The sequence below is a fragment of the Mizuhopecten yessoensis genome, unplaced genomic scaffold (genome assembly GCF_002113885.1).
Source record: "Mizuhopecten yessoensis strain PY_sf001 unplaced genomic scaffold, ASM211388v2 scaffold3961, whole genome shotgun sequence".
Lineage (NCBI taxonomy): Eukaryota > Metazoa > Mollusca > Bivalvia > Pectinida > Pectinidae > Mizuhopecten > Mizuhopecten yessoensis.
Window position 1 is genome coordinate 429,188 of NW_018405306.1, and position 12,974 is coordinate 442,161.

General features: G+C 35.3%; 1 protein-coding gene across 2 annotated transcripts in view; it reads left to right on the plus strand.

Moving 5' to 3' along the window:
- Positions 1-12,974, plus strand: part of LOC110448254 — a 32,286-nt gene that overhangs the window by 9,871 nt on the left and 9,441 nt on the right. Inside the window, exons 1-5 of one of the 2 annotated variants that reach the window (XM_021494417.1) lie at positions 3,085-3,382; positions 3,547-3,637; positions 9,662-9,722; positions 11,175-11,327; positions 12,507-12,659. In XM_021494417.1, the coding sequence (XP_021350092.1) occupies positions 3,563-3,637; positions 9,662-9,722; positions 11,175-11,327; positions 12,507-12,659 (442 nt within the window). In that variant the 5' untranslated portion in view covers positions 3,085-3,382; positions 3,547-3,562. Of the gene's footprint in view, positions 1-3,084; positions 3,383-3,546; positions 3,638-9,661; positions 9,723-11,174; positions 11,328-12,506; positions 12,660-12,974 lie in introns of those variants that run through there. The other variant, XM_021494419.1, reaches the window with a different exon arrangement.

Sequence of the window (12,974 nt, forward strand, 5' to 3'; positions counted from 1 at the left end):
CCCTCTCTCTCTCTCTTCAACCCCCTCCACAACCCCGACCCCTTTCTGGATCAATTTAATTATTAATAATGCTGACTATTCAATTAAAGTACAAGAAGAAAAGAAGTGACAGATGTCTTACAATGATAAACGTTCAATTATAATTAAGTATTTCAGATAGGCCGACATACACTGCCACATCACAGGGGCAAGGTACAGACCAACCCACCACCCAGCTTGGTACTATTACGGAATTAGATTAGATATCTAAGTCAGTAATACTATATTATCATATAGGGGTCGGGGGTTGGTGTGTGCCTTGCCCCTGTGGCACACACACACACACACACACACACACACACACACACATCTTCGCTAGCCAAGGGTTGATCCGGTACGATCTACCTACTCACCTTCGCTAGCGAAGATGACACCCATATATATATATATATATATATACTTAGAACTCTCGCACTCTTACCCAGCACCATTCATTGTGACGCGATTCAACAATGAAAACAGTAACATTTAACTGGAATAGCCTTATATCTGGAATGGATAAATCATAACATAAAAAGAATTAAAATATAATGGAAGGTTATTTTTTTTCTAAATTTGAACTATGAAATTTACGGGAAAATGAAATTCCCCGGAAAACTCGAATTTCCAGTGGGCTGAAATTCATACGAAAGTCTAGTTAACTTGACAAAATATAGATTAATTCTATTTATAATAACCAACCTATATCTAGCTGCATTGATTTAGTTTTTTGGGACGTGGTGTAAAACAAATGGTTTATAAATAGATTATCTGATGGTCTAGGTTGACAGGGTTATTACATGTTTACAGCCGAGCCACAAAGACGGCCATAATAAAAACTAACAGACGGCGCTCTGTGGTCGAGCGTGAGTCATTGGTTTGTTTATTTTGAGATTGTAAAAATTTAAATATTTGTCTAGTTCATAATATAAACAATATAAATACAGTGTAATTAAAGTACTGTCGATTCCGGCCCTATCTAAGTTATATCTCGGATCATGAACCTGTTTATATTAGTATAAGTTAGCTCCCTTGCCAAACTATTTTTGGATAACATAAAGCATATATTTTAATGTTTTAACAGATCGATAGTCTATATAATTTGGTTTATGTATTTTAAGTACTATATTTATAGGAAAACGACTTTATTATGTCTGATCTTATTGCCATATAAATGAAAAGAAATAAGTATTTACACATGCAAAACCATATAATTTATTAGGGAAAAAAGATATATTAAAAGTTACACGGTCAGGAAATACCAAGTTTCATAAAAATCCAGTTTCTGGGAGATGCAGTGTTCTACGGGACACTGTCTTAACAAAGTCGAAAATATGGTACATGAACCACAGCAGATATCTTCTATAGAATGTGAGGCATCTGATAAGTACTAAACATCGTTGTCACATAGACGTGTCATTTAACTGATGTAGCTATATTATAACCAACTTTTTTTAAACAGTTTTATTCATACCAAACACATTTTATTCAGCAACATTATTGCAAACAAATTCAAAAAATTTCACCTTTCCAGGTTCTGCGGTCTATCTTTTTTCCCGTTTTGTAACTTAAACTTTTAACATGAACTAGTCCGTCTTGTAATTGAAAGACAAATGGCAATTGTGAAACACATTTCTGGCCATATTAGAAATATCAGCAAATGGATACCTTGTACTTTTCTGTCACATAAGTAGGCTTAGTATTATCATTTTTACATTTAGCGCTCTCAATTTATACCATTTTCTCCTTCCAATGGGATCCGGGAAGCGGCTTTTAACGGGTATTTACCTCTCATCTTTGATCGCCGATAGTAAAAAAGGGTCACATTCCGAAATCGGCAGGAGTTTGGTCTTCTATCACAGTTTCAGTGAGGTTTTTGTTCACTTTCAATGCGAGTCATCAATTGCAACTGAGACAAATGAATACCGTCCAGGTCGTCAAAGTCATCGTGTGCCAAACATGGCCTTAAGTTTGAGACCAAGTCCGACATGACCAATTTTTTCTCTTTAAATTGTTATGAGACACTTTATGCGACAAGTCAGTTAGATCATAGTCCTCGCAATATGTCAGTTATCGTACTCGAGGGGCGGAGCTTACAATAAATGACATATGACTCGGTTCCTATGATTCAACAGTACATTGAATTAATGAATGTAAACGTCATTCGGAAATTCAGAGAAAGCACATTTGTAATGTTGTGTTTACGCTCACTTTTGCTCTCTGCACCCCTGGAATGGATGTTCTCAATTCCCCCCACCTTTTAGAGAACAAAGAAAAGTGTTGATATATATATTTAAAAAATACTTATCCCACAGGTAACTTACCTGTGAGAAAGTTACCTGTTGGACTTGTAGCTTTTCTGTGTATGTGAGGTTAGGTAATTTTTGATTTTGGGGGGAAAGAAATTGATATGATAATATCATAAACACTTAATTGTCTGTTTGGAATGTGTCATAGCAAACTTAAAGGCACGAAGATAGCTGTTTGATTGGTTTCTAGTAAAAAAAACCTGACCAATCGCTAGGCTGATACCTGTCTTTTGAAGATTACAAGGAGCGACACCCGACTTCAAAGTTAGTCAACTTTTATTGTTATGTGGACGCGAGATTCTTTTGATGTACACCAAAGGATCGAACAAGTCTTCTCGTCTCATCAACAAGGTGGCGCACACCGAGCCTTCAATTTGCTATGACATATTCCAGGGGTGCAGCGAGCGAAAGTGAGCATTACCCCTTGAGTATTGAGTATATGCTTTTGTCACGTACACACACATAGTAGCATCCCGAAGATCAATCCGGGAAGGCTGTATACACTTTTCAGCAATAGAAGATGTAAAAAAGAAGCGAAAAGATATTTGCAAAATATGATAGAAATATCTAAATAAATAAATAAGTAGTGATAACAATTAAATAAAATCATTATAGAGATAATTCAGCTACAGCAATCAACTGGTTGAAGTATAATGAGGTGTTTGCAACATATTACCACGTGATAGGAATACGTAGTCTTGAGAACATATAGGTGTCTGAAAAGTAACAAGTAACACACTGTTATTACTCTGTGAATCCGGCAACCGGAACTTCCAGTTGTGGTTACGCCCAGTAAAACGCCTGTAGACTTTAGACAGATAATTGATTCGTGGTAGAGGAAAAAACCTCATACTTTGAAGCCCATGTGCGCATGTTTATGTGTAATACTTGGAATATATTGTTTACGTCGCAATGCAATCATAACACAATTTCCGGGTTGTGTGTATTTTCGGGAGAAATTTACATCATTGTGTATACAAACTTTCCACGGCTACTGAGGAGTCCAGCTGTATATCATCCCAGACACACTAAGAGTATAGAGTGTCCGTATTTAAGTAAGTCATTAATTAAAAAACAAGCCAATTGGATAATTGGTATTGAACTATCCTTAAAAAGATTTCGTTTTCGGAGTTTTGACTTTCATCAAAATTGTGTAAATTGTTAATTCTCTTAATGTGATTGATATGTGAAGAATATAAACATACTGTATTATTTACAGGTTTTCTAAGGACGAGATGAAATCGGACATTTTTAGTCCTGGACCACTACCTCAGATTCGCCTACTGGATATGCTTGCTGTCCTGTTTATGGTGAGGTTTTTTTTATTGCTATTACTATATGTCTTCCGACTCATCAGTATCTTTTGAACGAAGTAGTGATGTTTGTTTGTTCGAGTGTTAAAGTCAACACAACAGCCAAGATCACATAAAGACGAGTACCTAGGGAGACACTGTTGACATAAGAGAATAGGGAAGTGAGAGATGAGAAAATACGTAGATCTTAAGTGATGAGTTAGAAGCAGCAGATCAATCTTCTTCAATATCTTCTAAGCAGGAGACAATGAAGAAAACCACGATTCAACAAGGGGGCCCACATTACCCGGCTTTTACGACATACAGTTGAATACTGTAGGTTAGTCTGAATTATTCTGACGTTTTAACGACTTTTTTTCATATCGGTCTGTCGTCGATTAACCGACGACAGACCGATATGAAAAAAGTCGATAAAACGTCAGAATAATTCGGACTAACTGTAGGTCTATTCTCTCGGTACCATTCTCTCACCATACATGCACAGTACAAGAAACAGTGCGTAAATGTATACGCGTACACTATTGATATATATCTATATATGCATATTATTTTTCAAAGTATTAAAAGTAATCCGTTTGTTTAAAGCTAACCCGTTTTTTTTTTTTAGTTATAGTCCGTAAATTCTGAATGCTCTATTTCCTGGAAATAATGTCCATAGCCTTTTAGCCTTTTAGAAATAGATGTCAAGGGTAATTACTGTATTAGCATACTTTTAATTTAACAATAGAGATTTAGACTATCAATAGATATAGATTTAATTAAACTGAATGCTATTTCTATTTGATAAGTCACATGCATATTTTAATATCATTGCTAAATAAAATGAATACGTTTTAGTGAAGGCGTAATTAAACTAACAGTTTCTTAGTTAGATGGATCACGTGATCCTCTAAGGAAGCGTGTTTGTATGTACCTCGGATCAAACCATTCATTAGTGAGTGTTGTACTTTATATAAATAACGATCATTCTTTAATGTGTGCGTTGATATTTGCATTTATGTTTGTATTATGAAATCAGTTGAGACGTAAACAAATGAATAGAGAAATATATAGTATATTATTGGTCATGTCAATTCACAAAAATATAAACTTTTATTCAGTGTACAACAACTATGGAACAAGCTCTACAAAAATAACTTATTCACTATTGTTGGCCCAGATGTTAATGCGCAGAGCGGGTCTTAATGTCAGAGGAAACCAAAGTAGCCGGAGAAACCCACGTGGTCGGGCAGGTGGCCCCCTACCTTTTCACGCCCAATCCGGGAATCGAACCCCGGCCGCCTTGATGAAAGGCAAGTGCGTAATCCACTGTGCCACCCGACCACACTAACAAAACGTTAACAAATTCCCTAAACTTATTAATCAACTAGAACATTAAACTTAAATAAAAATGAATTTAAACATGTAAAAAAACCACCATGTTTAATTAATGTTAAAAAATCACTCACTTAACATTACACAGTGTATAAATGACTCAAGTAGTAAATGGGCTGAAAACAATACAATACAGGACTTATAATTTACAAAGCATGCGACTTGATGGAAATTTTGATTAATTAAAAAATCCCCACAAGTAGAAACCTGGTTAGGATATCCAACCTTTTCTACTTATTTTGATCCGGAAGTTGACAGCTGTTGGTTCTTGATACTGTACAACACGGGTAAATTATGATATACATATATAATGCGCACAACTACCTTGTTAGATTTGCTTTTGGCATGTAAAAGTCACGTGTTCAATATCAAGGTATTGGTCATCCTCGATATTGTGGAGATTACGACCACTTACGTTCTCTGTACCTCATGTAATGGCGATATCGAATGCACGGTGTCAGCTATTTGATCGACTTCAGGAGCGACACCCGACTTCAAAACCAGTCAATTTTACCGTTACGCTACCGCGCAGTTTTTTTTATGTACATTTAAAGTGTCAAATTAGTCTAGCTTGTCTTATCCCCCAGGTGGCGCGTTCCATGCCTTCGATTTTATCATGGTATATCCAGGGTTGAAGATACTGTTATCCCTAGGTTTTCGAGAATGGGTTTTAGCACAATTCAGTTTTATTCTCTTTACAATATATGCAAAGAACAGTGAAGCATACTTACAGCATAATATACAATAAAGTTTTTCATTAGTCATACAATCACAATCTTATCAATATTATTAATGCCATTCATAGGGTACATATTGTTTAATCAAAACATTATAAGAAATGCAGAGATCTTTTCAATGTACGTATTTGGAGTTCATTAGTTCGTTAATCTTAATAATATTAGGTCTTACATGTTAATATTTGTTTAAAATATTCTTTCTGAATTAAATGAATTACTGACATTCAAGTAGGTAATGTCATTTGCTTGGGGTTTCAATGTATGCAAATTCTATTTTTGCGGACGTCGCTTTTTTGTGACATTCAAAGGACATGTATCAGTCTGGCGATCGGTCCGTTTTTTTCTATCGGATACCAATAAAAAAAAACAACAATCTATGTGCCTTCAATGTTGCTTTGACATATCCTAGAGGTTCATCGAGCGTAAGTGAGCGCAACCGCTGGAGTATCGAGGATGCTCTTGAACTTCGAGGATGATACTGCCCTTTACAACGTCGTCTCAAATATTCAATTTGCCGCTAGCTCGCTGTGAGGACGTAGGCGGTGGGCGTTTAATCAGACATTAAACAATAAGATAGCACATACATATACCAAGTAAAGGATATTTCTAACATATATTTTTAGCTACGGTCACTTTCGCTCTCTGCACCCCTGGAATATGTCATACAATGTAACAAATTGAAGGCACGAATATAGCTGTTTGATTGGTCTCGGGTAAAAAAAAATCTTGACCAAGCGCAAGGCTGATATCTTTTGAACATAGCCCGTCAATTGTTACCGTTACGTGACCGTCAGCTTCTTTTGATGTACATCAAAGAGTATTCCTGTCTTATCAACACAGAGGTTCACACCGAGCCTTCAATTTTGCAATGACATATCAAGGGGTGCAGCGAACGGAAGTGAGCGTAACCCCTGGAGTATAGAGGATGTATAAACCAAGATTTCGAACTTTTCGAACTGCAGTCAGTAGTAAGTCAGTAGTTTGTCAGTACTTAGTCAGTAGTTTGTCAGTTGAGGGTTAGAAGTTTGTCAGTAGTTTGTCAGTAGTTTGTCAGTATTTTGTCAGTAGTTTGTCAGTTGTTTGTCCGTACTTAGTCAGTGGTTTGTCAGTAATAAGTCAGTAGTTTGTCAGTATTAAGTCAGTAGTTTGTCAGTAATAAGTCAGTAGTTTGTCAGTAGTTTGTCAGTAGTTTGTCAGTTGTTTGTCAGTAGTTTGTCAGGAATTAGTCAGTATTTAGTCAGTAGTTTGTCAGTAATAAGTCAGTAGTTTGTTAGTTTGTCAGTAGTTTGTCAGGAATTAGTCAGTATTTAGTCAGCAGTTTGTCAGTACTTAGTCAGTAGTTTGTTAGTTGAGGGTTAGAAGTTTGTCAGTAGTTTGTCAGTAGTTTGTCAGTAGTTTGTCCGTACTTAGTCAGTGGTTTGTCAGTAGTAAGTCAGTAGTTTGTCAGTAGTTAGTCAGTAGTTTGTCAGTACTTAGTCAGTAGTTTGTCAGTAATAAGTCAGTAGTTTGTCAGTAAGAAGTCAGTAGTTTGTCAGTAGTTTGTCAGTAGTTTGTCAGTAGTTAGTCAGTAGTTTGTCAGTAGTTTGTTAGTAGTTTGTCAGTAGTTTGTTAGTTGTTTGTCAGTTGTTTGTCAGTAGTTTGTTAGTTTGTCAGTAGTTTGTCAGGAATTAGTCAGTATTTAGTCAGTAGTTTGTCAGTAATAAGTCAGTAGTTTGTCAGTAGTAAGTCAGTAGTTTGTCAGTAGTTTGTCAGTTGTTTGTCAGGAATAAGTCAGTATTTAGTCAGTAGTTTGTTAGTTTGTCAGGAATTAGTCAGTATTTAGTCAGTAGTTTGTCAGTAATAAGTCAGTAGTTTGTCAGTAGTAAGTCAATAGTTTGTCAGTAGTAAGTCAGTAGCTTGTCAGTAGTTTGTTAGTAGTTTGTCAGTAGTTTGTCAGTTGTTTGTCAGTAGTTTGTTAGTTTGTCAGTATTTAGTCAGTAGTTTGTCAGTAATAAGTCAGTAGTTTGTCAGAAGTAAGTCAGTAGTTTGTCAGTAGTAAGTCAGTAGTTTGTCAGTAGTTTGTTAGTAGTTTGTCAGTAGTTTGTCAGTTGTTTGTCAGTACTGAGTCAGTAGTTTGTCAGTAATAAGTCAGTAGTTTGTTAGTTTGTCAGTAGTTTGTCAGTAGTTTGTTAGAAATTAGTCAGTATTTAGTCAGTAGTTTGTCAGTAGTAAGACAGTAGTTTGTCAGTAGTATGTCAATAGTTTGTCAGTAGTATGTCAATAGTTTGTCAGTAGTAAGTCAGTAGTTTGTCAGTAGCCAGTCAGTAGTTTGTCAGTAGTAAGTCAGTAGTTTGTCAGTAGTAAGTCAGTAGTTTGTCAGTAGTTTGTCAGTAGTTAGTCAGTAGTTTGTCAGTAGTTTGGTAGTAGTTTTTCAGTAGTTTGTCAGTACTTAGTCAGTAGTTTGTCAGTACTTACAACGTAGTCAGTAGTTTAAAAAAAATCCTGTACAGGTACCCAATGCGGACTAAGCAATGGTTTAAAGTACTTCACTATATTCAGACTCCGGTGTATCCATTGGTCAATTATTTCTTCAAAAGTTTTAATTTTATCTGCATTTAGATTTTCAAAAAAATCCTTTATTTTTCTTTCACCCCATTGCTTAATTCTTTAGAGTAAGTTACCTGTTTTGGATAAAGTTGCGACAAAATGGTATATTAATAAATACTCAGTTTTTTTCCGACTTCTTTATGAATATCTAGTGCATAATAAATAGACTTGCACAAGTCAGTATGTCCACGGACTAAACTTTGATATCATTCCTTTGCAGTGTATGCCAAACCACACGATACGCCAATTTCCTACTTTAGTTGTAGAAAATTCACAAAATCTCACTAAAAGATGGTTTATTTCTATTGTTAAAATGACATAATATCCTTTCCCTGCTTAATTATATGTTGATACAACAAGTTGTAGGCCTCCTGAGCACGGGTTTTACTGGATCACGACGCAGTATTTTTACATGATTTATTTCTTGCCTTTTTGTATTGATGTCAGTTTATGTGCATACTGATATGACGTTTTGGTGTAATGTGAATTGAAGGTAATGCGAGATAATGTGAGTAATCTGAGGAAATGATTCATTTGGATGTTTCCAAATGCTAAGAATTTCAGAATATTATATGAAAGTTACATCGGATTTTCTGCGTGCAGTGAATGTTTGTTTCTAGTGTTTCCGGAAACGTGTTGACATGAGACAGGAAGGGCATAAGATACGATACATGTATGAGAGATGTGTTTAAAACACACACAACCAACCCTCACCATCACTCACGCACTCACACACCCACACCCACCCCATCCCACCCCATCCCCAACCCAAAATTACATATCGACAGATTCTACCCCACCCCACCACATAGATATAAGTATGGCACTGTTATAGTTACATAACAGAGGCTTTCACGTCACAATTGGTATTGGTCATCTACTACACTGTATACATGTAGGTAGATGACTATCGGAGAGTTTGTATTGCACTGGTAGAAGATGACCATTGGTCAGTTACTTTTTCATTGGTTGATGACCTTCGGTTGGTTTCTCCATGTATACGTAGAAGCATACTGGACATCCTAATTTATTTACAAATAGTAAGTTACTTGATAAATTGTTCACAAACAAATGCTACTTTAAGTATTAGATTAGATTCTATTAGATATTAGCCAGGTGGCATACACGAGTAATTAGCGTCTGATAAGGCAGCTTCAACGAACTCCTTAAAAATTGTTTCGATTAACGTATATGCTAATTGTATTGCTTGTATAAATTGCACATCTAGGTATCGTAAAGCGTTATAAAGTGGCTAATTCTAGCTAGATAGGGCGCCATATCAAATTTTGTGTATCATTAAGAAGATTTTTTTAACTTGTTACAGATCTGTGGTATGGCCACTAGGACTTTAAGTAAAACCTGTCTTCCAGTAAATTGTTCTCCAGGTAAGTACATATATATATAGTTCCTTGTATGTTTTCTTACAATCAAACGTAGCCGAAGGACAAGCGGTCTTTTCAGATGCTATGTGTTAAAAGACCAGGGCCAGTATTCATTAAACCATTATCATGCTCAGACTCAAATTCTGTGCTCAAGCCAAATTTCTTGTTCCGGTGATAAATGAATGAAAATCTATATTTTCTCAATGATTTAGAAGAATTTCAGGGAGAATTAAAGCCGAATACCGTTTTCAATATTTACAATTGACATTTGGCTGTTTCACAAGAATTAAGCGAGTTGCAAGAAAGTTAGTTTGAGCACAGAATTCATGCTTGACCATGAGAATGGTTTCATTAATCCAGTGGATCCAGTTTAAAAACCCTCAGTTAAGTTTTTTTTATGTTTACTGAACCTAAGATAAGACAACGCTTTTAAAAACCTCTCAAAGGGGATCTCTAAATACATATTTGAATGTACGAAGATATTATAAAGGTTGTAACATGTCTATAGTACATGTATTTATTATGGGTGGGATTGGGTTATACTGAAATAGTATATTATATTAATTGTAAGGAGAGCAGAGCAATTCTGCTAAGGGTGTAGAATTACGGTCAGAACGGAGGCTTTGCCGATGTCCTTAGCTGACATTCTACATTCAAGGGTAGCATTTCCCCTACCCCACACAGCTACTGAAAGACTGAGTCCTTTTCTCTAACATTTCATCCGGGAATCAGGTAAAAATCATCAAAAATTGCGAATGCAGAATTTTTTCTTGATACCATAACGTTTATCAAGAACATTGTTTCGCACGTGGTGGCCTCTCGATTTTATCCACGTGCTCGCTATGAGAAAGTTGTTTTCACGACAAACCCTGAAAACAATCTATAATTACAATGTAACAAGACTTTTTTGATCAAATTCTGCATATAATTGGATAATTATTCGGTGATTTTATTTGGAATATTGGTATTGTTAAATATTAAAGTTATTGAGATATTTATTGTTGATATCCGTAAAAATTATTTTTTTTGTGAATCAACTGATTATGGTTAAGTTTAGAAGAAACGAACAATAATAGATCTAACACAAGCCCTGGATAATTTCCCTGTGTGCTTTTTTCGGACGTAAATTCCTCAACAATGCATTTTGAAGTTAACAAAATATATTGTGTTGTTTAATTTTGCTACTGATGGTATACTAAGGAATGTGTAAAAAACTATTTACTGCATGGTAATTTCTATCACATAATTTGCAGACAAAATCATTTTCCAATTTCGCAATATTTGGGGAAATGTTTTAGAAGAATTATTTCCTTAAAATTCAAACATCTCAAAAAATAGCTCGGGAACCCCTTTAAGAAAATGGCGGAACGTGAAAGACTCGTCAGCGTATATGTATGCGTTCAATATGCAGTAGCGTTAACTTAACCGAATTTCACATGTTTCGTCTTTGCACAGGTTTTCAGATTATTTCCTGTGACCTGGATGGAGAGCGTGATAAATGTGAACTCTGTCCACAGAATAAAGTACAGCTTTACAATATATCCTCAAGGGGTGATAAAGTATTTCACAGTTGTTTCAGCGCTTACCCTGACAAATGTAAAAAGAAAGGTGAGTTTTCATCAAAGTTCCTTTTGTCTATTAATTGAATGTCTTTTAAAGTCTAGCCATGTGTCATCTGGGCCCGTATTCAGCAAACCGTCTCATGCTTCAGCACGATTTCACTGTAACGAGCTGCTGTAATTATGTGACACGGTCAAAATATTGAGTGTAAACAATGACAGCGATATTCGGTTTTAAGTGTTTCAAGACTTTATCCAAATTGTTAACAAAATTTGTATTGTCATTAATGTATAACCGGAACCGGAAATTGAGTTCGAACACAGAATACTCTTTCATGAATCGTCAAATATTAAGGCGATAATCTGCTTAAATGTACTTTTCTATCTAAAAGTTAACTTTTTTTATTTCGAGGTTTTTAAAAAAACACAGAGAACCATGAGAAACAGCAGCTATATACAATTAAACTAATACGACAATGATGATAAGTTCTACAGGATCGCTTTGTGGGATCGTACCTATCAACAGGAAGTCCTCTACATATATATCAAAATGCAATCAGACAAATATACATGTACAGTGTTGATATACAACAGAATATAAAATGTGTACAGAAGAATTAAAAAAAAAAAAAGTATTTTTTTATATAAAGGAACTGTTAACAGCAGTAATTACATATACACATGTATATACTTTTTTGGACATTTTAAGTGACTTGGACATTTTTTTTTATATATATTAGGGTAGAGCGTTTTATATAATTGCGCCCGAATAAAAAAAAAAGTTCTATTCAAACAGTTCGGAATAAGGATGACAAATGAGCAAATAATTGGCAGAAGATAATCGAGAATTGTGTTTTTTATTTTACATAATTCGAACTTCCATGTGAGAAAATTCAGAGTGACATGAAAGAGCATTCTGAAGTTGTACTCGAATTGTAATAGGCAAAGCGTTCTTACAACACTTCTTTAGAAGACTTGTTTCGATAATCAAGAATTATTTATTGAATTTTATTCAGACTTTCGTTTTCTGTTTCGAAAGTGATTCACAAGATAAAAATGCTGTGAATTTTGCTTAGTTTAAAAGAAAAAGGCCAGGTATTTCTTTTACTTAAATATTTTAAATCGAAACAAATTAAACTTCCTATTTGCCATTGCTAAATTCAAGGGCTATATAAAAGCAAACTTGAGTCCCGTTGGTTATAGTGATAATGAATGGTTTCCATGACAGGGGTTATCAGCAGCCGTTGGATGTGGGATGTTTTAAACTGCAGCCAACCTTGTGATTGTGACGTTGCCAATTGCTATGCGGGAAAGACTGGTTGTGACTGTCAAAAGTACGACCCTTGCGATGTCAACCAGCAGATGAACGAAAAAACTGGGGGTAAGGCAGCCTCGAAATCAAACGGTAGCCTCTCGATACATATATCCCGTCTGCACAACTGGAATATGTCATAAAAATTCGAAGGTTCACATTGGTTTCAGGTATAAAAATCAGACCAGATCATTTTTGTTAAAAAACCTGAAGATTAAAGACTTCAATACATGTCGATGTAACTGTTACGCTGTCACTCGATCGGTTTCATGAAAGACATCAGACTGGGCTTCTTATATTGCATGCCAGTTTTTCATGACATATTCCAGGGCCGAAGAAGTGAGTATGTGATTAGCACCCTTGTATTTCTAGAATTAAGGTAAA